The following is a 24,723-nucleotide window of genomic DNA, read 5'->3' on the forward strand; positions in this document are numbered from 1 at the left end:
TCTTGGGTTCTAAGCTATTTGGTGAAAACAACCCAATTCCTGGGTTTGTCCATATTTAACACAGCATTTTTAGAGTTCTGTCCATAAATCGTCCTAGAGATAAGGCAAAGGGGTTCGAGCGGCATCTTTGCTAACCAATATGTTCTAAGGACGTTGTGCTAATGTTCCCATTAAGTTTTGAAAACGTTATTTCTGATTATTCTCCGAACCTTTTTTGTATGTGTGTGTGTATATGTGTGTATATATGTGTGTGTATGTGTGTGTGTGTGTATATGTGTGTGTATATGTGTGTGTGTGTGTGTGTATATGTGTGTGTGTATATGTGTGTGTGTGTGTGTGTGTGTGTTTGTGTGTGTATGTGTGTGTGTGTGTGTGTGTGTGTGTGTGTGTGTGTGTGTGTGTGTGTGTGTGTGTGTGTGTGTGTGTATGTGTATGTGTGTGTGTGTGTGTGTAAACATTAGAATAAACATTAAGTAAACAAATAAACAAAAGTAGGCTAAACATTAAACGTTTTGAAACAACAGTAATAACATTTAAAAAATGTTGGATGAATGTAGGCTACAACTAAAACGTTTATTGAAATATAATAGGCGGATATTTATATCGTTTTTCTGCAAACGTTCTGCAAACATTATTACAAATCAGACAACTTTGAATGAACGTTCTAATGTTACTACCAAACCAAAGTTCTGAGAACGTTCCCTGTTGTCTGGGATAGTGTTCTGTTTCTATGGTTACAGACTTACGCGCTTGTCGAGTTGTAGTCAAGTGAATGACGTCATCTAAGTTTTGTGATACTTTGCAAACGCATCTTAACCCAACGATAACCAACGACCTTTTTTTAAGTATTAAAACCGATTTGAATAATTGTCGGGAGTTTTTATGTAGCCTACATGGCGCAACACGTCCAATATTATAGGGAGGGGAGGCTTCCCTTTATGTTGATATTTATAGTCTTATGACATTTTTCTACCACCCTCGGTTTAGGGAACTGTCCCTCTCACACCTACTGCACATCTGCATCCTTTTCCGTCATGCCACAGTGAACAATGAGATCGTCCAGAATAAAGCAACGAGAGGCTCTTCAGTCATTTTTTCCTTCCAGCGTTGGCATTAGTCTCCATGATGATTATTCGCCTCCTACTGGGCAGATAGAACTAAAGTGGGGAAAAAAAGTTATATATATATAAAATATATATATAAAATGTATAATGCATTGATCAGAAATGACTCATAGTTTTCGTTAAAGCCATTTTAATAACTTTCCAGTTTTACAAAATTTGTACATTAAAATCTGTAGATTATGCACCACATTTATAGTATAAATCTATAAGGTATGATACATTTAATTTCTCAGTTCTATGCTAGTTTTTATTTTAATAAACACTTTCTAGTTTTACAAAATGTTTGTTGGCTTTTGCACATGATTATCTGTATATTATCACATTTACATGAATACAAGGCCAGAGACATTTAATTTATCAGTTCCATGCTAGTTACGGACGAGACACAAACATTTTTAAACATGTAAAAGACATTTTGCTGGTTAGACATTTAATCATTCCTGGCTGCTGTTCGCCTCGTTTAGCCCAATGCAAACTTTGACTCTCTGCCGCCTCCTTGTGGAGACATGCGAGACTTGAAGCAGAAGATTCAATACCCATAATAAAACATTCGATACAATAAAGAGTATTTATACTTTTCATTTGTTCAGACTGTATGCAATTCCAAACCATTTTGTATATTTTACAGCAGTAGGTTCCAATATTTTGTTCCATTTAAGAATTATTTAAGGAAGAAAGTATGTTTTTGTATGATCTTGAACTCTCGTGTCTTCATGCAGCTATTAAATCTTTTTCTTCTCAAATAATTCTTTCCAGGTGGGAACGATCTTGGAATAGACTTTTTCAATCTGGAAACAATTTTCAAAAATGTTACAAAACGGTTAATGATGTTTCCCAGAACAACCTAATTACATTTTAATATGAGAAGCTAAAATGAATTTTTCTCATCCAAGTTAGACAAATGTAATAATAATTCAACTCTACAGTGACAACGATGATGTATCAGATTTAAATGCATATTCATGTTTAGAATTAGATAACATTTCTTACCTGCTCTGACTTTTTAACACCGTATCGAAACATTGTGGCCTGATGTTCGCTGTTGCTGAACAGGATGTCAAATGTGATGGGTTTCGTCATGGCCTCATCAATCTCTGGCTTGATGAGATTGTAGAAATCTCGAGGTGGATGCTTGTCATCCAAGTAGTTTCTTACCTTGTACTTCTTCCCAACCACATCAAGCGGGTCAAGCTTTACCGCAGCGTTTATAGCTCGGCCAAAAAGGAGGAGTTTGGTGTCTGAATCTTGAAAAGAGATGATGGGAGAAGTGTTATGAGCTTTCATGGTTTCAGGTTTCACACAAACAGATCGCGCACACTCACCTCTGATGGTCAGATGGGCCACGTAAGGAACTCCGTCCCGTTCACCATAGTAAACTCCAAAATGAGAAAAGTAACTGTTGCCTGGAAACTCAAGAATATCTCCGGGGTAAAGCTTCGGACGAGAGTTATGCTGAGAAAGAGAGAGAGAGAGAGAACGGTATCATGAAACTACATTTCAAATACATAATCACGTCACACTCTTAGAAAGACAAGGGTTCAATAGGGATCTAATTGTCACAGTTTAGCTGTAGTAATGATCCAAACAAAGATTTGTGAGGCAGAAAGACGACGAAATAACATTTAATAAACACCAGGAACAGCAATACACACTAGAATGTATCTTCAACACAAGACCCAGAACTGAAGAAGACTGAAAGCTTAAATACATTATTAAATAATCAACTGAACAGGGAACAGGTGAAGATTAATTAAAAACTATGAGAACTAATGAACGAACTAGAACTAGGCAAGAAAATGCGGTAAAACAACGGGTGTTTACTTGACAACAATGTACTAAAAACGGAAATGTTTTTCCTTTTTAAACATTGTCAAAACTATCCCGGTTCAGACGGATGGTCCGCGAAAATGACTAAAAACACTGTTTTTGCTGCCAGGCCAGTAGCTGGCGATGGCACTTTGTAAAGAAACACTACGCGCCTATAAACTGAACACATAATACGCATGTACGCATGTCGTGCGTACGATTTACTAATTCGTTCCCTCGATTTACTAAATTGTGCGCAAGACTTACTAATTCGTTCCCTCGATCTACTAAATCATGCACACGATTTACTAAAACGTGCACGCGGTTTACTATTTTGTTCCCTTGATTTATAAATCATGCGCATGATTTATAAATCGAGGTAACGAAATAGTAAATCGTGCACACGTTTTAGTAAATCAATGGAATGAAATAGTAAATCGAGGAAACAAATTAATAAATACGGTGCGTTCCAAACGGGATATATCGCCCTCCGAAGGGCACTTCGGAGTGAAAATAATCATGGCCGCCATATTGAAGGGTCGTTCCAAACCGAAGTGCTCAAAACTGGCCACTTCAAAGGGCCCTTCGGAATGAAGGATTTCGAAGGGAACAACTGATGGGACACTTCGGGCCCCCATGATCCTTTGCACAAGGAAGTCTGACGTCACAGAATGGGTACAGGAGGCTCAGAGATCGATTTGAACTATAAAGGTATGTATAATATTTTTATGTACTACTGTAATATTTATACGAGTTAGATTTGGTACAAAATCATTGTGGTCAAAACGACATTGTACTTCAACAAAAAAACTTTACAGCTCCCTTTATCAGTCCATTCAAATTTTTAAAATACATATATACAATATAGCCTACATGCCATAAACCTAAAATAAATAAATAAATAAACTAACGTTAAATAAAGGGTGCAGCTTGCACAATCTACTCCTCCTTGATTGTCTTGTTAAGATGACGCAGAAGTGCGTTCCAAAAAAAGAGTTTTTTGACCCCTACACCCTTTATCCCTTCGAAGCTCTCACTCCGGAGGGTAAACCCTTTGAAGGGATTAGGGCATAGGGATGAGCCCTTCCGAATGGAACGCAGGGATAGTGTGCACGATTTAGCCTACTATTTTATTTCCTGCATGTCATGTCCGGGGCTCTGTACGCATGCGCACGATGTCACCGTTTTCACAAATTATTTTTTTTAGTTTACATGAAGACGATAACGGTGTCTTTTTCAAAAACTTTCACTTTGAAACCCGTTTGAAAAGCTTGTGTTTGCAGGCCCCAAATGTTATTGTGTAAATGAACGGTCAAAACACATAACGTTTTCTATAGTTGAAAACAGTGTAGTGTAAACAGCCCCCAAGGGTAAGTTTACACAACAAAGATAAACTAAAAACAGAAATATTTTTCAAAAAAAAAAAAAAAAACCGCTGTATTATTCATGCCAGGCCAGTAGTTGGCGATACCACTTTGTAAAGAAAATCTACGCATCAATAGACTGAACATAATACGCAGACAATAACAGTAAAGTTGCACTTTAAATCACGTTTTCAAAACTGTGTTTTCAGGCCCCCAAAATGTCACTGTCATGTAAATGAATGGCCAAAACACATAGTTTTTAGTTGAAAACAGTGTCGTGTAAACAGCCCCTAAAACTAAAGACAAAGAATTAAACATGACTGAACTAAACATGACATACGTATAGAACCAAAAGTCCCATATAAGGAGAAATGTCTTAAATGATTGCTCAATATGCTACTTTTATGTTTAACAGGTTATTTCATATTTTTTCTAGTGATAAAGTATGTTTACGAGCTGTTTAATTCATAACATTTAATTAAAGATGATTTAAAACAAAATTAATTAAAACTAAATCCATAAAATCCCATGATGGGAACCCCTAAAAGGTTCCAAATAAGCTTTTCTTCTATAGAGTGCAGAAAAAATATATATATTTACCAGTCCCATTGGTGTTCGCTGCGTTATCGATGCCTTGACTGTCGAGAACACTAGAAATGTACAGCGAGTCCTTTATTAAAGAGCAGTGAAGCATTAATCACATCTGATATCACAAACGTCAAAAGGGCAGATTTATGGGGAAGCCTATTTGATTAGAACCTACAAGAACAAGGAAAGTTCAGGTTAGTCGTGCGGATCCTATTGTCTAGTATGCTACAATATGCTCTCCTCTTTAACACACACCCAGGAACTATTCTTCAGTGCCTCGTGAAAAGACATCCAGATAAAGGCCTTCACTTTTGCCTTCATTATCTGTGAACGTGATTCTTTGTATAGGATTGTATTTTTGAATGTCTGGAAGAGTAATACTAAGTAAAGAAACAAATATAATAATAAAATGCAAATGCAATGCTTTTTATTTATTTTACCACTTGTAAGAGCCATTAAACTTCGGAAGAGACATCTCAGGTTAACTGATGTAACAGATTCTCAAGGGAGAGTTAAATTATAACTTCTCTTTTTATCAGGAAACATCTGCTCATCAAGTTGAAGCAAGTAAAGTACAACATGCAAATGGCTGCTAAATGCATCCCGCCCATCTCTATCTTAAAAGATGGAGATGGTGTGCATGGTTAAACAAACCAAAACCTGTAACATTTGATCATGAAATCATCATTATTTCAGCTCAACATTTACCTTACTATAAAAAAGAACTTTTATATTTTCTGAAGAAATTATGTGGTTGCTAAAGAGTGTTATGATGTTGATAGATAGATAGATAGATAGATAGATAGATAGATAGATAGATAGATAGATAGATAGATAGATAGATAGATAGATAGATAGATAGATAGATAGATAGATAGAAATCTTTATTGTCACTGTACAGCTGTACAACGAAATTTAGTTATTTAAGTGCACCCACATACAAATAATAAACGTAAATAAGTAATAAATAATATATATTCTTTATGTTGATATGGTGTTCTGAGTGGTTTTTAAAGGATTAGTCAACTTTTAAATAAAATTTTCCTTATAATTTACTCACCCCCATGTCATCCAAGATGTTCATTTCTTTCTTTCGTCAGTCGAAAATAAATGAAGGTTTTTGATGGAAACATTCCAGGATTTTTCTCCTTATAGTGGACTTCAATGGACTCCAAACGGTTGGAGGTCAAAAATACAGTTTCAGTGCAGCTTCAAAGGGCTTTAAACGACACCAGACGAGGAATAAGGGTCTCTTATCTAGTGAAACGATTGGTCATTTTCGAAAAAAATACAACTGTATATGCTTTATAAACACAAAATATCGCCTTGCATGCTTTCCGCATTCTTCAAAACGCTTATGCTGTATGTCCTACACCTTCCCTATTCTACTTACGGAACGAATGTTGCGCCAGTTTCGTTTTTTTTCCGTAAGTAGAATAGGGAAGGGCGGCGTAGGATATACAGCGTAAGCGTTTATTTAAAAGTGGACTAATTCTTTAAAACCACCGATCCATGCTGGAGAAACGAAGCTTTTTAAAACTTTGAATCAATTGAACCAATTGCTTCACAAAATGATTCACTTTTTCGAAGCGCTCGAAACGCCACATGCTGGTGACCCCTGCTGGTCAGAACCGTGTAAATGCAGCGAAAACTCAGCTCAAACATTCATAAAACAAACCAATTGCAAATGTTTTATTGAAAGTGTAATCAATTAAATGCAATACTTCTTTTATGAAGAGCTTGGTAAATCAGACTAATAAGAGACTTTTAAATACAACTCTTCCTTTTTATTATAGCCTACAAATGTGTCATTAAATGTGTAAAAATGTATAAAATTGATCTGAGATCAGGCAGAAATCACATAGGCTATAGACACTGGTTCATGGGTTCATGAGATCAAATGTGTCATTAAATTTGAAATCATTTCAAAACAGTTATGACGTGTAACGCAGCCTCGTTTACTAAAATCATGTGACTTTGTCAGTTTGATACGCGTTTAGAATAACTGGTTCGAAACTGGTTTGAAAGGCACCCTTCACTAGTTTTAGTTTAGTATCTTGATTTGAGGTATAATTCATGTATGTAAGCAATTTATGTGCCTAAGTTTAATACACTATAAGCACAAGTTAATAGTGATGTTAGAAAACAGCACTAATGAGAGTGAGAAGTCAGAGAACGGTGTAACCTCTCTTTCAGGCTGTCAGAGAGCTGCTGTCTGCAGAGGCCTTGATGCAGTATTAGCCATATTACCTCATGACAAATGAATTTGTCCATTCAGCTGCACACAATTTCAAGATCATTTGCTACAGATTTCACATCTGGAAGAGAGGTGTACACGTTTCTGTTCATACACGTTCATTCTCTGAATCACATGTGCGCACATTTAAGTAATGAAGGACGGATTACGCAACATTTTATGAGGCCCCAGATGTGTTGAGAGAAAGTTCTGCCTACATATTTTACCAGCCCTGTGGTCCTCATGAAGACGTACATGCTTTGAAAAGCACTCTGATTTTCTTTCATAGACATTCATTTAAGGGTTAAAATTCTGTCAATAATTACTCACTCTACACACAAGAATGAACCTCATGTGTTACGCAGCACGTTTGAGCTTCCAAAAGAGGTTTGTTCTCATGCACCATGCAGGTTGGATTGAGCTTTTGCTGATCAATGTTTATATGTGAATAAATGCCTAAGTTCATCATATAAAGATTGAGTCTGTTCAGAAAATTTGGACTAAATCACTTTTTCTTATCTCTCTCTGACTTTTTGAAGTGTCAAAGTTGTCAATTTTGGAGGGACAGAAAGCTCTCAGATAAGATCTTCATTTGTGCTTTGAAGATGAACGAAAGTCTTACAGGTCTGGAATGACATGAGTGTGAGTAATTAATGACAGAATTTTCATTTTTGGGTGAACTATCCCTTTTAAAGGAAACTTGTTTGGCTCTTTTTAGATTGCCATTCTAACATGCTTTTACTATTACAATTTTGTTTAGTTCCTCTCAGGGGCGATTCTAGGCTGTTTTTAGGTGGGCTTTAGCCCCCCCTATCTGTCATCTCAGCCCCCCTAAAACAAGAATTATGGCATCCCATTTAAATAACCTAGTCTAACTGCATCTCATTACAGGTCTAACCCCTCTGAACGATTTATCAAAACAAACCAAAAAAAAAAAGAGGTTCTTAAAGTTAATGTGGTCATACATTTTGTGTTGAAATATATAGGCTATATAAAAACAGGTAACATTTTACAATAAGGTTTCATTTGTTAACATTAGTTTATGTATTATCTAACATAAACTAATAATGAGCAATAGGCTACATTTGTTACTGTATTTGTTAATCTTTGTTAACATTAGTTCATAAAATAACAGCTGTTCATTGGTTATTACTTCACAGTGCATTAACTAATGTTAACAAATACAACTTTTAATTTTAGAAATGTATTAGTAAATGTTGAAATTAACCTTATCAAAGATTAATAAATACTGTAGAAGCAGTTCATTATCATGTTAACGTTAACTAATGAAACCTTATTGTAGTGTTATCAAAATTATCTTCTGATTTAAGACAGAACTATTTAGATCAGGGTCAGATCATCATTTCCTGAAAATGTGCATATCAAATATAGCACCATAGTGAATTTCTTTTGAGGTCTGGTATAAAACATGACATACAAAAATAATACATATGTGTGCATGATTAATCATTAAAAGAATGCAATCTTATTCCTAAATGACTTCGATTCGGCTAGTAATACTTTGAAATTAATATCAAACCAGAATATTTAAACCTGCATTTGCATTGCCGCTGAAAGCAGTGGTCATGAAAGCTATATGTTTTAAACATTAAATAATAACTCAAGCATTGCAATAACAATTTATAGTCTGAATATACACTGATGTTGTGACAGCACAAAAAATGCTGGGTTAAAAATTACCCAAGTTGGGTTAAAAATGGACAAACTCAGCGGTTGGGTGAAAAGTTTGAGCCAACCTGCTGGGTAGTTCTATTTAACTCAACTATTGTTCAAAAATTACTATATTGCTCACTTAAAATGAACCCAAAATAGGTTGGAAATTAACATTTATAAATGTGTTTAATAAATGAACATTTATTAATAAGTTTAATAAATAATATGTAAATAATAAACATTTATTAAATTGCTTATTAATAAATGTTCACCTTTTGATTATTACTGTTGCCTCTAGTAATTAAGTGTCTGATTTTTAATTTCCATCCTATTTGGGTTCATTTTGAGTTCAGTATTTTTTTTTTAAACAATAGACCCGGTTTCACAGACAGGGCTTAGCCTAAACCAGGATTAGGCCTTATATCAATTAGGGTATTTAAGTAGCTTTTATAAACATAACCTAGAAAAAAGAACATTACTGCTGTGAATCTTGAGATAAAACAATGGCATTGACATATTTGAAGTTATGTCCGTGCAAGTTGCTTTCAGTTAAATCCGCTCAAACATGCATTTTTAGTCTGGGAAACCGGAGGTAGGTGAGTTAAATAAAACTGCCCAGCAAGTTGGTCAAACAACCCAATCGCTGGGTTTGTCCATATCTAACCCAACTTGGTTTGTTTTTAACCCAGCATTTTTTAGAGTGCAATCAAAATGAGCATTACACTGTTCTGCCAGTAGATGGTGACCAGTGGCTGTTAAAATATATTTTATTAATCAAAATCATTCATTCAAGAGATTCATTCAAAAACACTGGATGAAAGTCTTCATTGATTTCAAATGATTTTTTAAATACATTTATTGAAATTAATATATATATTTTTTAATTTAACAGGCTAATTTATAACATTTTACACATTTCCCAAATAGACTGATTTATTAAACTAGTTGTTCAATTTTTTGTTTTAAATTCATGTTTAGGATAATTAAATTTTTTGGTCCATTGGCTAATATGATGGTTTTGGATAAATCATTCAGTGGGGTTTGACCTGTAAGCATCACATTACAGGTCAAACCCCACTGAAAAAACAAGCTTATTAATATACAAATCATCCAAGCGCCTATAAAATAATTTCTATAATATTATTAAATATTATAATTGTAAAGAAATTAAAGATCCATCTTTGATTTTCAAAAGAATTCCATGTGTCGTTCACTCTCAGCCTATAGAGTACCTCATAGATGATGTGTTTTTCTCTTTTTTTTTTTTTCTTTTGGTGTTTGAGTAATATTATTAAAACAGAAGGTAGGCTAGGCTATATGAGGCTACTGTCACTTTAACGCCTAATGCAAGCATCCCTTATAACAGGGGTCGGCAATTAAGTTTGGCATCGGGCCAAAAACTTTTTCGCCACTAAATGGTGGGCCAGAACATAGTCAAAGGATGATTTAAGAAATTAGGCTAATTGATGAAAAATGCAACTAGAATTGCCTGTGACAGCCTGTTACAGTGTCTTTTGTAACTGGTAGTGAGCTGTTACTCTGTGTTAAATCCTGTAGGACAGTCATTAACAAAAAGCCACATTTGTGTGGCGGTGTCCGGGTTTTACACTGGATAAATTAATAAAGCAGAGTAGTGACACATAACCTGGCAAGTATCTTCATTCACCAACTTGCAGCAGACCGCCTTGCTAAAACACACATATGTGGGAGATGCAGAATGGATACAAATAACAAAAAACAAAAATAATAAGCCCATTAATGGCATGTTTGAGTCATGCTCATAACAAATATGTTTTATTTCCATATTGTGAATAATAAATGAGTATCATTTTAATGTGCTTGTTACACAATGGCGCCTAACTTATTGTAACAGTTATTCGACGTAGCCTACTTTTACACTCAGAATTATTTCTTGGCATCCTCACGTACTAAACTCAATTTTTTAATTGTTTGCATGCTGAAGGTTTGCTATTATGTCGTGTGCAGAGTGATGTTAACATTTAAGCTAGCTGGTGAGAGAAAATGGCAGTATCAAAGAGATATTAGTTAGAGATATTATTGCGGGCGGGCCAGTTTTGGCCCGTGGGCCGACTATTGCCGACCACTGCCTTATAATGACACACACATAAGATATACCTGTTTACGTTCAGTTAAGACTGTTTTTATGTGGATACTTGTCAAAACGGGCATTTTGGCATAATTTTGTGTGTATTTGCTCAAGAAGACGCAAAAGATAACTCGGTACTCCAGTGCTGTCTGAGAGGCGGCTTTCAATCACTAGACGCTGTAAAGAGAATTTGCAAATCTTTTCGCTCGCACATGGATTTCCTTTGCTCTCGCACAAAACTGGACGCGCTCGCAAATATACAGTGCTCTAATTAACTGCCTCTCCTCTCGCTCAGATATTGCGTGTGCGCACTCAAACTGTGTCCTGTGCACTTGCGAATCTCTCTTTTTGTGCTCTTGCACAAAAAAATTAATTCACTTTAAACACTGTCAAAAGTTATCAACCAATCAGAATAGATGACTGATCCATGAAAATGCTACATGGAATCTTATAGAGCACCTCAGAGATGACGTATTTTTGTAGGCTAACCCGGAAGTTAGCAGCGCACGGGTTTCCTCGATCGAAAGCCTATGCATTTTTCAAATAGACTTGGAAAATCGCAAAAAAAATAAGCTCTGTGTTTAACAAATGGTTATGACACTTACACACTTGCACGTTTTGTCTGTCAAGATAATCTTTACAAGTTAACACATTTATACATTCTGAAGCTTAAATAAAGTTGTCAAATATAAAAGGCTAACAGTAGGCTATAAACGGACTACAGCACACCATGGTCGCGGATCAACGTCACCGCCACCAAGCTTCCTCAAACTGTATTTAGGAAACAGCTTTATTTAAAAACATGCTCGCTGATTATGATATGCGCTGTGTATGAATACTTATCCCCGCCAAAGGAAGTAGTCCCTTTTAGCAACTTTTTAGCAACCACCGTTTTTAAGACACAGTAAAGATCACAAGTGGGTTATAACTGGTGTGTTTTATGTCATAGATCAAAACGTGAAAATATTTAGAGGCTTTGTTAACCACAGACCTTATTTCAGGCGATTTAGCAAAAACCCATTCAAAAACCCCATGGACTTTAGGGTGATGGAACCGGAAGTCCTAAAATGCTAACTCGCTTCCGGGTTTTGCTTCAAAGCAAAGCTTCAAATGGCTTTAAACGATACCAGACGAGAAATAAGGGTCTTATCTAGCGAATCGGGCCATTTTCGAAAAAAAATACAACTGTTTATGCTTTATAAACACAAAATATCGCCTTGCACGTACTTCCGCTTTCCGCATTCTTCAAAAAGCTTACGTTTTATGTCCTACGCCTTTCCTGTTCTACTTATGGAACGTGTTAAATCCTTTTTGTTGTAAAGATCATCAATTATTACATCAGTTCATTTCATCTATAAAGCAGTTCAAACTGTAACATTTCAAAACTTGCTGTTATGTTTTTAATTTGTAATCAATTTATAGTCACCTCCAACTTTTTATACTTTTTAAAAAGTATTTTGTAACAATCAACAAAAAAACCAATGACATCATCTTCCCGGAAAAAGACATAATTTTGGAGGGAAAACAAAAAACACAAGCATCAGTGAGAATTGATCCTTTGATGAATTATGGGATGTTTTTGGTGTTAGTCGGTTTGTCGCTCAAAAACATGAAATCCAAATCCAAAAACAAATTAAATGTTTGTCACTTTTAGAAAATACATGGCAAAAAAATATTTTCATCCTCAGTGTTTTTGACTTGCTTTCCAGTACAAATATCTAAACATTCTTAAATCTAGATACAATTACTGGAGATGCAAAATGACTTAATATATGAATGTAGTATATAATATAATGTAATGTGTATATATACAAAATTGATTTTTTTTTTCTTAAAACAAGAAAAATATCTGCAAATGGGTTAAGAAAAATAAACAAAGGAAAGACAAGATTATTTTTGACTCCACTGGCCGATATATATATATATTTTTTTTTATTCTTTTAAGCATAAACTCACTTTACTTGCATAAACTCAAAGATTATTGGAGTACGTTTTACAAGAAAATGCTATCTCATTTTTTCTGCTTACTTGCCAATTCTTTGTAAATGTTTGTGAAATCTACTAGCAGTTTCTGGGAGAAAACTGTCTCTGCACAAAATAGTTTTCAGTAACAATACAACATTCTATACCACAAACATATTCATTTTTTGTCCAGCATGACTGACCCCTGTAATATTTTTGTTCTTCGTAGGAATCCCTAAACAATCAAAGGTCCTGCAGAAAGAAGCTCCCTGAACAAATGAGCACACAATTGTCATGAAGGACCGCAGGAAAGAGCAGCGGCTGTGACTCGCGGTCAGACAGCAGGACTCGCGCGGCACGTCTGCCATTCAGATAATGTGCGAGAAGCACATGCCTTTCCCTCTCGTTCTCCCGGGAACTTATAGGATGAGAGACAGGGCCTAATCATATCCCAGCTGAATATCCCGGCCTTGGAAAGAGGTGACATTTCTGCCGGAGGAAAAGTTCTCTGGTCAGTGCCACCTGCCGTGTGGCCCATGTGCAGCCCCCACAATGCAGTATGAGGGAAATTCACCAGCTGCTGCTTCAACTGCCTCTGAGGAGCGGCTGGGATTTCATTGGCAGGTTTAGTCTAGAGCAGGGATTCCCTGGTTTTGCTCCATGCAATTGGTGAATCAAACCTATTTATGGTGCAAAATGTCAACAAGAATGTCATATATTTAAATATATTAATATTGGATAGTCAACTCAACTATTTGCAACATTATTACACTGCAAAAAAATGCTTTTCTACTACAAATGCTTAAATCAAGATACATTTGCTTGAGATCCAAAATGACTTAAGTTTTGTTTTCTGAATTAATCAAAATAAAGTGAGTTTAAAAATTTCAAATGTCAGTGGGGTAAGAAAAATCAACTCAATTCAAAGGGAAAACTAACAGATTTGTGCATGCATTAAGAACAGCAGATGCGTGTTTACCAGCCAAATATACAGTATGGAACAACAAATGAGCCAATTATAGTGTTGATATTGGTCATATGACCTCACGACAAGTGAATTTTCATCAAAACACAGTGGTGTTATTGAATGCACACCTTTGATAAGTATTTATTTTGATAACTATACATATTGTGAGTTTCATTTTATTAGCATTTAACAAGCATTTATACAGGACTGTTTAGCAGAACAAACCTTAGACACATTTTTGGGTCACGACCCATCAGATGAGACTCACTGATCCTGAGGACGACAACCAAACAAACTACAATTTTTCAGGCTTTTAATCTCATACATAATATATAGGAAAATATGGAGCACATACTTGAGAATAGGGGAAAAAATTTATTCAGAGACTCAACGTCATCAAAAATGTAAAATTTAGTGTTTACTGATTTTAAGTAAGATGAAATTCTGATAGCTTGTAATGTAAATCAATGAGATCTTTATGTAAATATCAATTGTCACTCTGCCAATAATGTCATAGTAAGATGATATTTAAATGCTTAGTTTTATGATCAAAGTTCTGCAGTTTTAAAACTACAATAGCTCTGTAGTTTTAAGACTCAATACACAAACAAATAAACATTCCTCAAGAGCCAGATGGATCATATTTGATACATTTCATCTTGAAATACTGCTAAATATAAAAGTTATTCTTATGTTTACTTTATAAAAATAATAAAGACTTCACAGCAAAAAGACACATGAACCACGAGCTGAAGGTGAACATTATAACAATTAAAATTATACTGAAAGGACTTTTACTTGCTAAAATAGTATATACTATCAATCCGACGACAGAAGGCATGAAGGAGATTACGTACAACAGATTTTTCAGCAAAGTTTTGATCATATTGATCATTTACAGGCCTTAGAATCTAGAATACAAAATGTGATACAGTAGGCTTTATACGGTTAAATGATCATTCTCATGTATATGGCCACACTGAGCTGACTAGCTCTTGTCCACGCCTGACAGCTGTCACTTGCTTCTGGAATCTGGATGTCTTTAGCACTTACTTGAGCATGAAGTCATTAAAGCACTCGTCATGTCCTGTCCTCGCTTACATTTGCTCAGCTTTCATCCAACATGTCCAAACTCCAAATAAAGTAAACATCACCGGGTTACAGCAGAACATTTTGATTTCAGTTGTGTGTCTGCTGACTTTAAATGGTCTAGCTGTTAAAGTTCACTAAATAAAGAAAAATGAATTTACTCACTCCAAACATGTATGCCACTTTGTCCTGAACATCATCTGTTTCATGGAAGAATGTTGACTGCTTATTGTTTACACTTTTTTTAAAAAATATAATTAATAATAATTTATTATTTTTATTATTATATTATTTTTAGTAATGTTTTTTTTTTGTTGTTGTTGTTTTTTAATTTCATTAAAACAAATCATGTCAATTAAGAACATTTTCTCCTCAAATCTAAATTACTGTAATGTGTCCAGATGTTTCCCTGGAAGCTTGTTTCCACCACAAAATATATAAAGTCAGAATTGTGGGATATAAAGTCAGAATTTCAAGATATAATCATGCGATTCTGACTTTATATCACGTAATTCTGACTTTATATCACATAATTCTGACAATATCATGCAATTCTGACTTTATATCGCGTAACTCTAACTTTATATCACGCAATTCTGACTACATCATGCAATTCTGATGTTTTATCTCACAATTCGACATTATATCACACAATTCTGACTTTATATCTCAAAATTTTGACTTTATATCCCACAATTCTGACTTTATAACTCACAATTCTGACTTTAAATCACGTAATTCTGACTTTATAACAATTCTGACTATATATATATATATATATATATATATCACAATTCTGACTTTATATCCCACAATACTGACTTTATAACTCACAATTCTGACTTTAAATCACGTAATTCTGACTTTATAACAATTCTGACTATATATATATATATATATATATCACAATTCTGACTTTATATCCCACAATACTGGCTTTATAACTCACAATTCTGACTATATCATGCAATTCTGATGTTTTATCTCACAATTCGACATTATATCTCACAATTCTGACTGTATATATCACAAATCTGACTTTATATCTCACAATTCTGACTTTATATCTCACAATTCTGACTATATCACGCAATTCTGATGTTTTATCTCACAATTCTGACTTTATTTCACGTAATTCTGACTTTATAACAATTCTGACTATATATATATATATATATATATATATATATATATATCACAATTCTGACTTTATATCCCACAATACTGACTTTATAACTCACAATTCTGACTTTAAATCACGTAATTCTGACTTTATAACAATTCTGACTATATATATATATATATATATATATATATATATCACAATTCTGACTTTATATCCCACAATACTGACTTTATAACTCACAATTCTGACTATATCATGCAATTCTGATGTTTTATCTCACAATTCGACATTATATCTCACAATTCTGACTTTATATCATGCAATTCTGACTTTATATCTCACAATTCTGACTATATCACGCAATTCTGATGTTTTATCTCACAATTCTGACTTTATTTCACGTAATTCTGACTTTATGGCCTGGTTTCACAGACAGGACTAGGCCATACATAGTTTAATTAGGGCATTTAAGCTTTTAAAAACGTTCACTAAAAAGAACATTACTGGTATGCATCTTGAGACAAAACAATGGCACTGACAATTCGCAATTGTGCGTTTATATCTCGCAATTGTGAGATAAAAAGTCGCAATTACCTTTTTTTTTTTTTTATGGCGGAAACAAGCTTATATATGTTCGCTATATTTTCTTAGTACTTATCATTAGATTCTCATTACTAATTCTCATTTATGAGAGCTAAGAATGACTTTCATTCCATGAAATCATTTCATTTCACAGTACAGTATATATGCATATATATATATATATATATATATATATATATATATATATATATATATATATCAGTATATATAATCAAAAGCTCTATATTTTTAAAGGAAGAGCCAACCCAACTTTACTCAAAATGTCATTATCATTATTCAGTTAATCCTGCAACCCTGCAAACAAAGAATCTGTGTCTTTATTGTCATATTAAACGGTCTCGCTGAGGCCACAGCAGCATTTGCCATCTCCCGTCAGAATCCCCACCTGTTTTTTAACCGTTGATTACGGTACCTTTGACCTCGCTGATAGAAATGTACACAATGGCAGGTCTTTCAGGCGTCTGCTCGTGTGGCCCTTATGGAACAGCTGTATCAACCACAGGAACGGCAACTGGCCGGCAAACACAGGCCTTTTACTTTAATGATTCAACACGAACATGTGAGGAAGCCATTAGCTGATCCCCCTCAAAACTTCATGTTGGATTTAAAGAAGTCAGGTTTAATACAGAATTATAATTTGGTAGTTCATGGTATAACATGCTGAAAAAAAAATATCTACAAAAAGCCTGTATGAATTCCACTGAGATATTTTTAAAATCAAATTCATCTTATATGCACTGAAGGCATTCAACATTATGATATAGTCAGGTTTTATAGCAATGTGATGTTAAATCTCTAATAATGCGACAAAGGAGCGACATCTAAATGGATGTCTGTGTCAAAAATGAAAAACTATAAAAAAAAACTGTACAATGTTGTTTATTGCTATCTTAAATTAGGATAATAATTTTAAATGTCAGGTAGGGGCAAGTTTACACATTTTAAATGTTCATACATTGAACATCACACACACACACACACACACACACACACACACACACACACACAGTATATATAAATATACATACATACATACATCAGATAGATAGATAGATAGATAGATACATACATACATACATACATACATATATACATACATACTGTGACGAGCAGGGCGGGCGAGAGCCGTGAGGGAACGGCGTGAGGCCGGTGACACGAGTGATAATGAGCATCACCTGCGAGGCGCGCCGGCCTCGAGTCTCTCACGGAGGAGCTCCGGAGGCATAAAAGGAGGAGCGACGACTGTGAAGGACGAGAGAGGACCAGGCCTGGATATTACTTTATGTTTTATTATGTTTGTGTGGCCGGCAGACGTCCCCGAGGGTCTGCTGGCATTACTTTCGTTTGGAATTGGTTATTTTTCAATTAAAGTTATGTTGAATGTTCACCGGTTCCGCCTCCTTCTTCCCATATTTACGAACTACGTTACACATACATACATACATTATATTGCCAAAAGTTTTGGGACGCCTGCCTTTATGTGCACATGAACTTTAATGACATACCATTCTTAATCCATAGGGTTTAATATGGAGTTGGCCCACCCTTTGCCGCTATAACAACCTCAACTCTTCTGGGAAGGCTTTCCACAAGGTTTAGAAGTGTGTTTATGGGAATTTTTGACCATTCTTCTAGAAGCACATTTGTGAGGTCAGGCAGTAATGTTGGCGAGAAGGCCTGGCTCACAGTCTCCACTCTAATTCATCCCAAAGGTGTTCTGTCGGGTTGAGGTCAGGACTCTGTGCAGGCAATTCAACTTCCTCCACAGCAAACTCACTCATCAATTTCCATGTCTTTACGGAACTTGCTTTGTGCACTGGTGCGCAGTCACGTTGGAATGGGAAGGGGCCATCCCCAAACTGTTCCCACAAAGTTGGGAAAATGTCTTGGTATGTTGAAGCATTAAGAGTTCCTTTCACTGGAACTAAGGGGCCAAGCCCAACCCCTGAAAAACAACCCCACACCATAACCCCCCCTCCACCAAACTTTACACTTGGCACAATGCAGTAAGGTAAGTACCGTTCTCCTGGAAACCGCCAAACCCAGACTCATCCATCAGATTTCCAGTGAGTCAGTGTCCAGTGGCGGCGTGCTTTACACCACTACATCCGATGCTTTGCATTGCACTTGGTGATGTAAGGCTTGGATGCAGCTGCTCGGCCATGGAAACCCATTCCATGAAGCTCTCTATACTGTTCTTGAGCTAATCTGAAGGCCACACGAAGTTTGGAGGTCTGTAGCTATTGACTCTTCAGAAAGTTGGCGACTTCTGCGCACTGTGCACCTCAGCATGCGCTGACCCCGCTCTGTGATTTTACATGGCCTACCACTTCGTGGCTGAGTAGTTGTTGTTCCCAATTGCTTCCACTTTGTTATGACACCACTACCAGTTGACCGTGGACTATTTAGTAGTGAGGAAATTACACAAATGGACTTATTGCACAGGTGGCAACCTACCACGCTACCACGCTTGAATTCACTGAGCTCCTGAGAGTGACCCATTCTTTCACAAATGTTTGTAGAAGCAGTCTGCACGCCTAGCTGCTCGATTTTATACACCTGTGGCCATGGAAGTGTGTGGAACACCTTGAATTCAATGATTTGGAGGGGTGTCCCAATACTAGTGAACATACATACATACATACATACATAGAAAGTCAATTTGTGTTAAAGGGACAGTTCATCCAAAAATTAAAATTATCCCATGATTTACTCACCCTCAAGCTATCCTAGGTGTATATCTTCTTTCAGACAAACACAATCTGAGATACATTTAAAAATATCCTTAGTCCTCAAAGGTTTATAATGGTTGTGAATGGAGGGCTGTGTTTTGCAGCCAAAAATAATGTATCCATCCATAAAAAAGTAATCCATACAACTCCAGCAGATTAATAAAGGCCATCTGAAGCAAAGCGATGCATTTTTGTAAGAAAAATATCCATATTTAAAACTTTATCAATTCAAATAACTACCTTTCGGTAGGCGAACGTACGCAAAATATTCAAGTCAACTTGTGCCAATTGAGTAATCCTCTGACGCGATGTATGACGCAGTATCGTAAGCTTAGACGCCTCTCATGGTTCAAACTAATTTAAGCTCCTCTTCTCTTATATCGAAATCCTCCAACATTTCTCTTTAAAAATGATAATTTTAGACTTATAATCCATGACTGGTGATATGTTTTGCTCTGTCCTCTGTGCCTCCGCGTTCGTCATTACGTTGTGCGTCAGGTCAAAGGTTGCTCTTCCGCCGCAAATCGACTTGCACATTCTGCGTACTGTTGTCCGCCGGAAGCTAGTTATTTGAATTGATAAAGTTTTAAATATTTTTCTTACAAAAACACATCGCTTCACTTTAGAAGGCACTTATTAACCCCCTGGACTCGTATGAAGTACTTTTTTTATGAATGGATGCATTATTTTTGGCTTCAAAATGTGCCCCCCCCATTCCCAACCATTATAAACCTTGGAGGACTAAGGATATTTTTAAATATATTTCTGATTGTGTTCATCTAAAAGAAGATAGTCATATACACCTAGGATGGCTTGAGGTTGAGTAAATCATGGGATAATTTTCATTTTTGGGTAAACTACCCTTTTAAATGAACTGTGGAAATTTTTTAGTGAATAGTGAAGAAAGTTTGCATCTATTAAAAATAAGCGTTTTTAAATAAGTAAACCCACCATTTATTTTATTGTATATTTTATTGTATTTATTTTAGCATCTATTGTGTCTATTTTAAATACATAAATAAACAAACCTACCATTTATTTTTATTTTTTATTTTTATTTTTTTTTTTGCCGGAGTAAAAAAATGTGACCGCTAACCCCAGTGTCCCACATCTACATCTAATGGATAAAGTGCTGAACTAATCTAGATCTTTGTAGGGTTTTTAAAGAATAATCAATAATTCAATGATTAACCAATATAATGAATAATCAATGATTTTGGCTGAAACAGTCATGATCAGATCTGCTTATACTATCATGTCATGGAGCTTCTATAGCGATCTGAAGGCATGCACACAAGCAGCCAAGGCTATTTACAGCTTCTGTGTGCAACTGAAATAGACTGAGAGTTGAATTTCAATATGAGTCTTACAGCTCAACCGCTCTCCGGCTCTAAATCTATCTCTCTCCACTCCAGCTGATTTTAGAACACAGGTGTTGACCTTAGCCATTATGAGCTTCCATGTTCCCATTCCCCTGCAGCTCCTGTTTCTGTCCGTGGAGCAGAAGTCTTACATGTGATCCAAGAGTCACACAAAAATAAGTAAAGGCATAAAAGTTGTCAGTGCATTTCAGTGTCTTATTTTATTTAATTTCAGCGTCTCTCCAAGAAAGAGATGTTCCTGGATCAACATCTTTGTTGGTTGATAATATTCAGGTTGTAAGACTGTAAAGATAGATCTGGGCTGAACAACATTCTTATTAGTCTATAATTTCCCTCTGACTGAGCGGTGGTTAATAGTTAGGATTAGTGTTTGAACTGTCATTTGTAACTTATACTTTTTTCATTTCAATCCACAGCACCAATTTTCCACCTTTCAGTAATTTAGTACTGGTTGCACTGTAACCATTTCGGCATATACATTTTATTTCTTTTCTTGCATGTCACTTTTTCTAGGTCTGTATATAGCCTATATATTTAAATGAATTTGTTTACACCTGTGCCAAAATAAAATGAAGTTCCTTGTACTTTTCAGCCACTAAAGTCTGGAATTAGTATAGGATACATTTATTATTTAAATTCAATTTCTATTTGAATAGATTTTAAAATGTCATTTATTTCTTTGATGCAAATCTGAATTTTCAGCATGATCACTCCAGTCTTCAGTGTCACATGATCCTTCAAAATTCATTGTAATGTGCTGATCTGATGCTAAAGAAACATTTCTGATTATTAGTGGTGCTTGCCTCTGGCAAATAATCACTGTTGTGTTTCTGCATACTTATTATTATTCTTCCACACAAAACTTTGGCGTGTAACTCGTCCCGCACCGTTTGTCATAGACCCATGAATGAGGTGTCAATTCAACCGGCTCATTGAGGAGAGGTGTGCTATGTCTTTTCTAAGTGATCAGACCTATAATGTTCATGCAGCTGATAAAAAAGGGGGCAAAAAGTCCTATTGACTTAACATTGCTTAACATTGACTCACATTTTCTTCAGGAAATGTACATTCTAGTTTTTATTAATAATAATTATCAATGTTGTAACCAATTTTTGCTACTTAAATTTTTTGTGGAAACAATTATACAATTCAAATATTTGTGGTAAGATTAAAAAAAAATAAATTAATACTTTTATTCATCAAGGATGCATTAAAAGGTGACAATTTTTCAGGAAACATCACATAGTATGATTTATTAAGTGTTTTCTTCATGGGGGCCAAAAAATGTCCCCGCAAAGATGGACATATCCAAAATCTTTGTCTTTGTGGGGACATTTTTTGGTACCCATGAGGAAAACGCTTAATAAATCAAATGTGATGTTTCTTGAACAATTAAAAAATCCAGAAAGTTTTAGGGTTAGGAGACAGAATATACAGTTTGTATAGTACAAAAATCATAATGTCTAAGGAAAACCCAACGTGTGTGTATGTTTAATTCAATTGTTAAAACTGTTAGATCTTAACCCCATCTTAACCGTTATTCTCATGAACAAGAGAAAAATCTTGTACAGTTGTATGCTAAAATGGCACATTTGCTAACTGCAAACTGCTAATGCATATGCTAATCAATATACACTCTCTAAGATTATGATCTTATAATGTATACAGGGGCGTAAATTTCATCTGACAGTAGGGGGGGACAATAAACATAAAATTTCTTAAGAGCAATTTTTGAAGGGGACACAAATAACAGCCAAAATTTTACTTATAAAGAATATATGTAAAGTTACACAGAAGAAAACCTACTATTATTAGTGTAGCATGGAGACTGCCATTATGCTCATTGTTTCTCTTTGGTTCAATGAAAAAACTGACTAAATTGGCCAAAATATTCTTCAAAATCTTATAATATATATTTTATATATATATATATATATATATATATATATATATATATATATATATATATAATATATATTATATATATATATAGTTATATTTAAACTTTTTTTTTTTTTTTTTTGAAGTTGTTTACAACCAAGTCACCAAAATACGATGAATACCAAAGTCCCTTTTATTCTTTGTGAATACACACTGAGCATAACCGAACACACAACAGTAAATCTATTAGCCTTATTACAGTTCACATATTCTTATTACAATGTTAATTGTTGTTGGTGTGGGTGACTTATCTTATAATATCCAACAAGCTATGGTAAACAAGCTAGGTAACATTATAATCGCTAAAATAGCGGACTCACGGGAAAATAAAATCATCAGTTATTATCTTTTTTGTTGTTGTTATGACTAATTACTCAGCACCATCAGCATTAAAGAGAAAAATAATCACTTCATCCGATGTTTTTGAATAAAATAGCCTTGAGAGCCGACTTACTGGAACTCATCTGTCTGTAGAACTATTCTCTCCCGCCGGCGCCGCCGGACTTCTACAGAATCTACACACAAGCGTGTGTGACGTGCGCGGTGGACCAAACCACTGTGAGGCAAGGGAGGGGTGACTCAAAATATTTCTAAACTTAAAACGCCCGTTTGCGTTTGTATTGCTTCACTACTTACATAATTATTTTAAGTTTATATAATTTATATACAATACTTTGCGTGGTTATTAATTATATATTTTTTTTGGGGGGGGCAGCACTCAGATAGGGGGGGTCATGACCCCCCTGTCCCCCCCGCGATTTACGCCCCTGAATGTATAAGATATGAAGACTTAATAAAAGACATTAGCAGAATTAGCAGCATTAGCAGAATGCTACTCACCTCAAAGGTTGTGTCCAGTCTCATAATTCAGACTTTTTTTTCTTCTCAGAATTGCAAGATATAAACTTGCAATTGGGAGTTATAAAGTCTGAACTGCGAGATATAAACTTGCAATTGCAAGAAAAGGTCAGAATTTTCAGATAAGTCGCAATTATCTTTTTTTTTTTTTTTTTTAATTCTCAGGTGGAAACATGCTTCTAGGCTATATATAGACACTACTGAAATAAAAGACATGAGCAAAGTGATGTAAAATCTGCTCTAGACATTTATAGAAAGACCAAATGAATTATTAACATTAACATCACTGAGATATATTCCTGCATACACACCAAAAACACGAACTTCTTTGTCAGCTGTGCGCCAGAAAACATTTTCTGTCATGCTGTCCCAATAAAAGCTGGTGGCAGTTGTCTTTTCGCCCACCCCATCTTTTTTTAAGAAGCCATTGACATTCAATGGCAGTTCTGGCTGTGGGTGTAGGATGTCTGGAGTGCAGTGTGAACAGCTGAGAGGTGTGATTTCACAGGCTGCTGGCCCTGTCAGAGTGCTGAGGGCTGCGAACAGGAGGTTTAGGAGAGACCCAGGCCTCTAAAAGACACCAACAGGTGGAAGGCCGCCAACAAGGGGGAGGGCGACCAATAGAAAAGGACGGGAAGCCAAGCCAAGTCTGGACACAATCCAGGAGATGGCAACAGAAGAGGATACGCACGGAAGAGAGGAGGACAGGGAGAGCGCCGGACCTGTATTTGTCCCCTCTGATGGAGTGGACGCTAAGGGACGGGCAAGTAATGTGGGAAACCTGTGCTGAAACTGTCATTGCTGTCGGATTGCAGGGCTTTTCGATGTGGAAGCAGCTCCTGGTTGAGTCTCTCTTTACTGCTTCTTTCTGTTTTAGGAGTTTGGTTTGTTTACTCAAGCATATTTCAGAATGAAAATGCCATTTTTAAACATTTTACTTTTTATGAGGGCCATGCAAAAGCAGCATGCAATTTTCTAGACAATAGCTAGCCTGTTATTCACTAAATGCTTGCCAGGCCAGAATGGGATGTGGCTTGACTTTATGGAAAGTTGACATGTCCTGTGCTGTGACATGCTGAACTTAAACTGCAAAGGTAGTATTCAACATCATCTAAAATCTTTTCAAACTATTCAAAATGATTTTCAACAGCAACTCTTTTATAA

At 35.5% G+C, this 24,723-nt stretch overlaps 1 protein-coding gene across 2 annotated transcripts; it reads right to left on the minus strand.

Moving 5' to 3' along the window:
- Nucleotides 1-573: 573 nt before the first annotated feature.
- On the minus strand, nucleotides 574-23,174 carry plaat1l (phospholipase A and acyltransferase 1-like). 2 transcript variants are annotated; one of them, XM_067367874.1, is made up of 5 exons: nucleotides 23,156-23,174; nucleotides 4,895-5,053; nucleotides 2,447-2,576; nucleotides 2,115-2,368; nucleotides 574-1,912 (listed from the first exon to the last, which is right to left on the minus strand). In XM_067367874.1, exons 2-5 carry the CDS (start codon nucleotides 4,901-4,903, stop codon nucleotides 1,847-1,849), a joined length of 459 nt encoding a protein of 152 aa, XP_067223975.1. In that variant the 5' UTR covers nucleotides 4,904-5,053; nucleotides 23,156-23,174; the 3' UTR covers nucleotides 574-1,846. The 2 variants fall into 2 exon arrangements, with proteins under 2 accessions (XP_067223975.1, XP_067223974.1); XM_067367873.1 differs by lacking the exon at nucleotides 23,156-23,174 and having other exon boundaries at nucleotides 4,895-5,104.
- Between the last annotated feature and the right edge of the window lie 1,549 nt (nucleotides 23,175-24,723).

This window comes from Chanodichthys erythropterus, chromosome 18 (genome assembly GCF_024489055.1).
Source record: "Chanodichthys erythropterus isolate Z2021 chromosome 18, ASM2448905v1, whole genome shotgun sequence".
NCBI lineage: Eukaryota > Metazoa > Chordata > Actinopteri > Cypriniformes > Xenocyprididae > Chanodichthys > Chanodichthys erythropterus.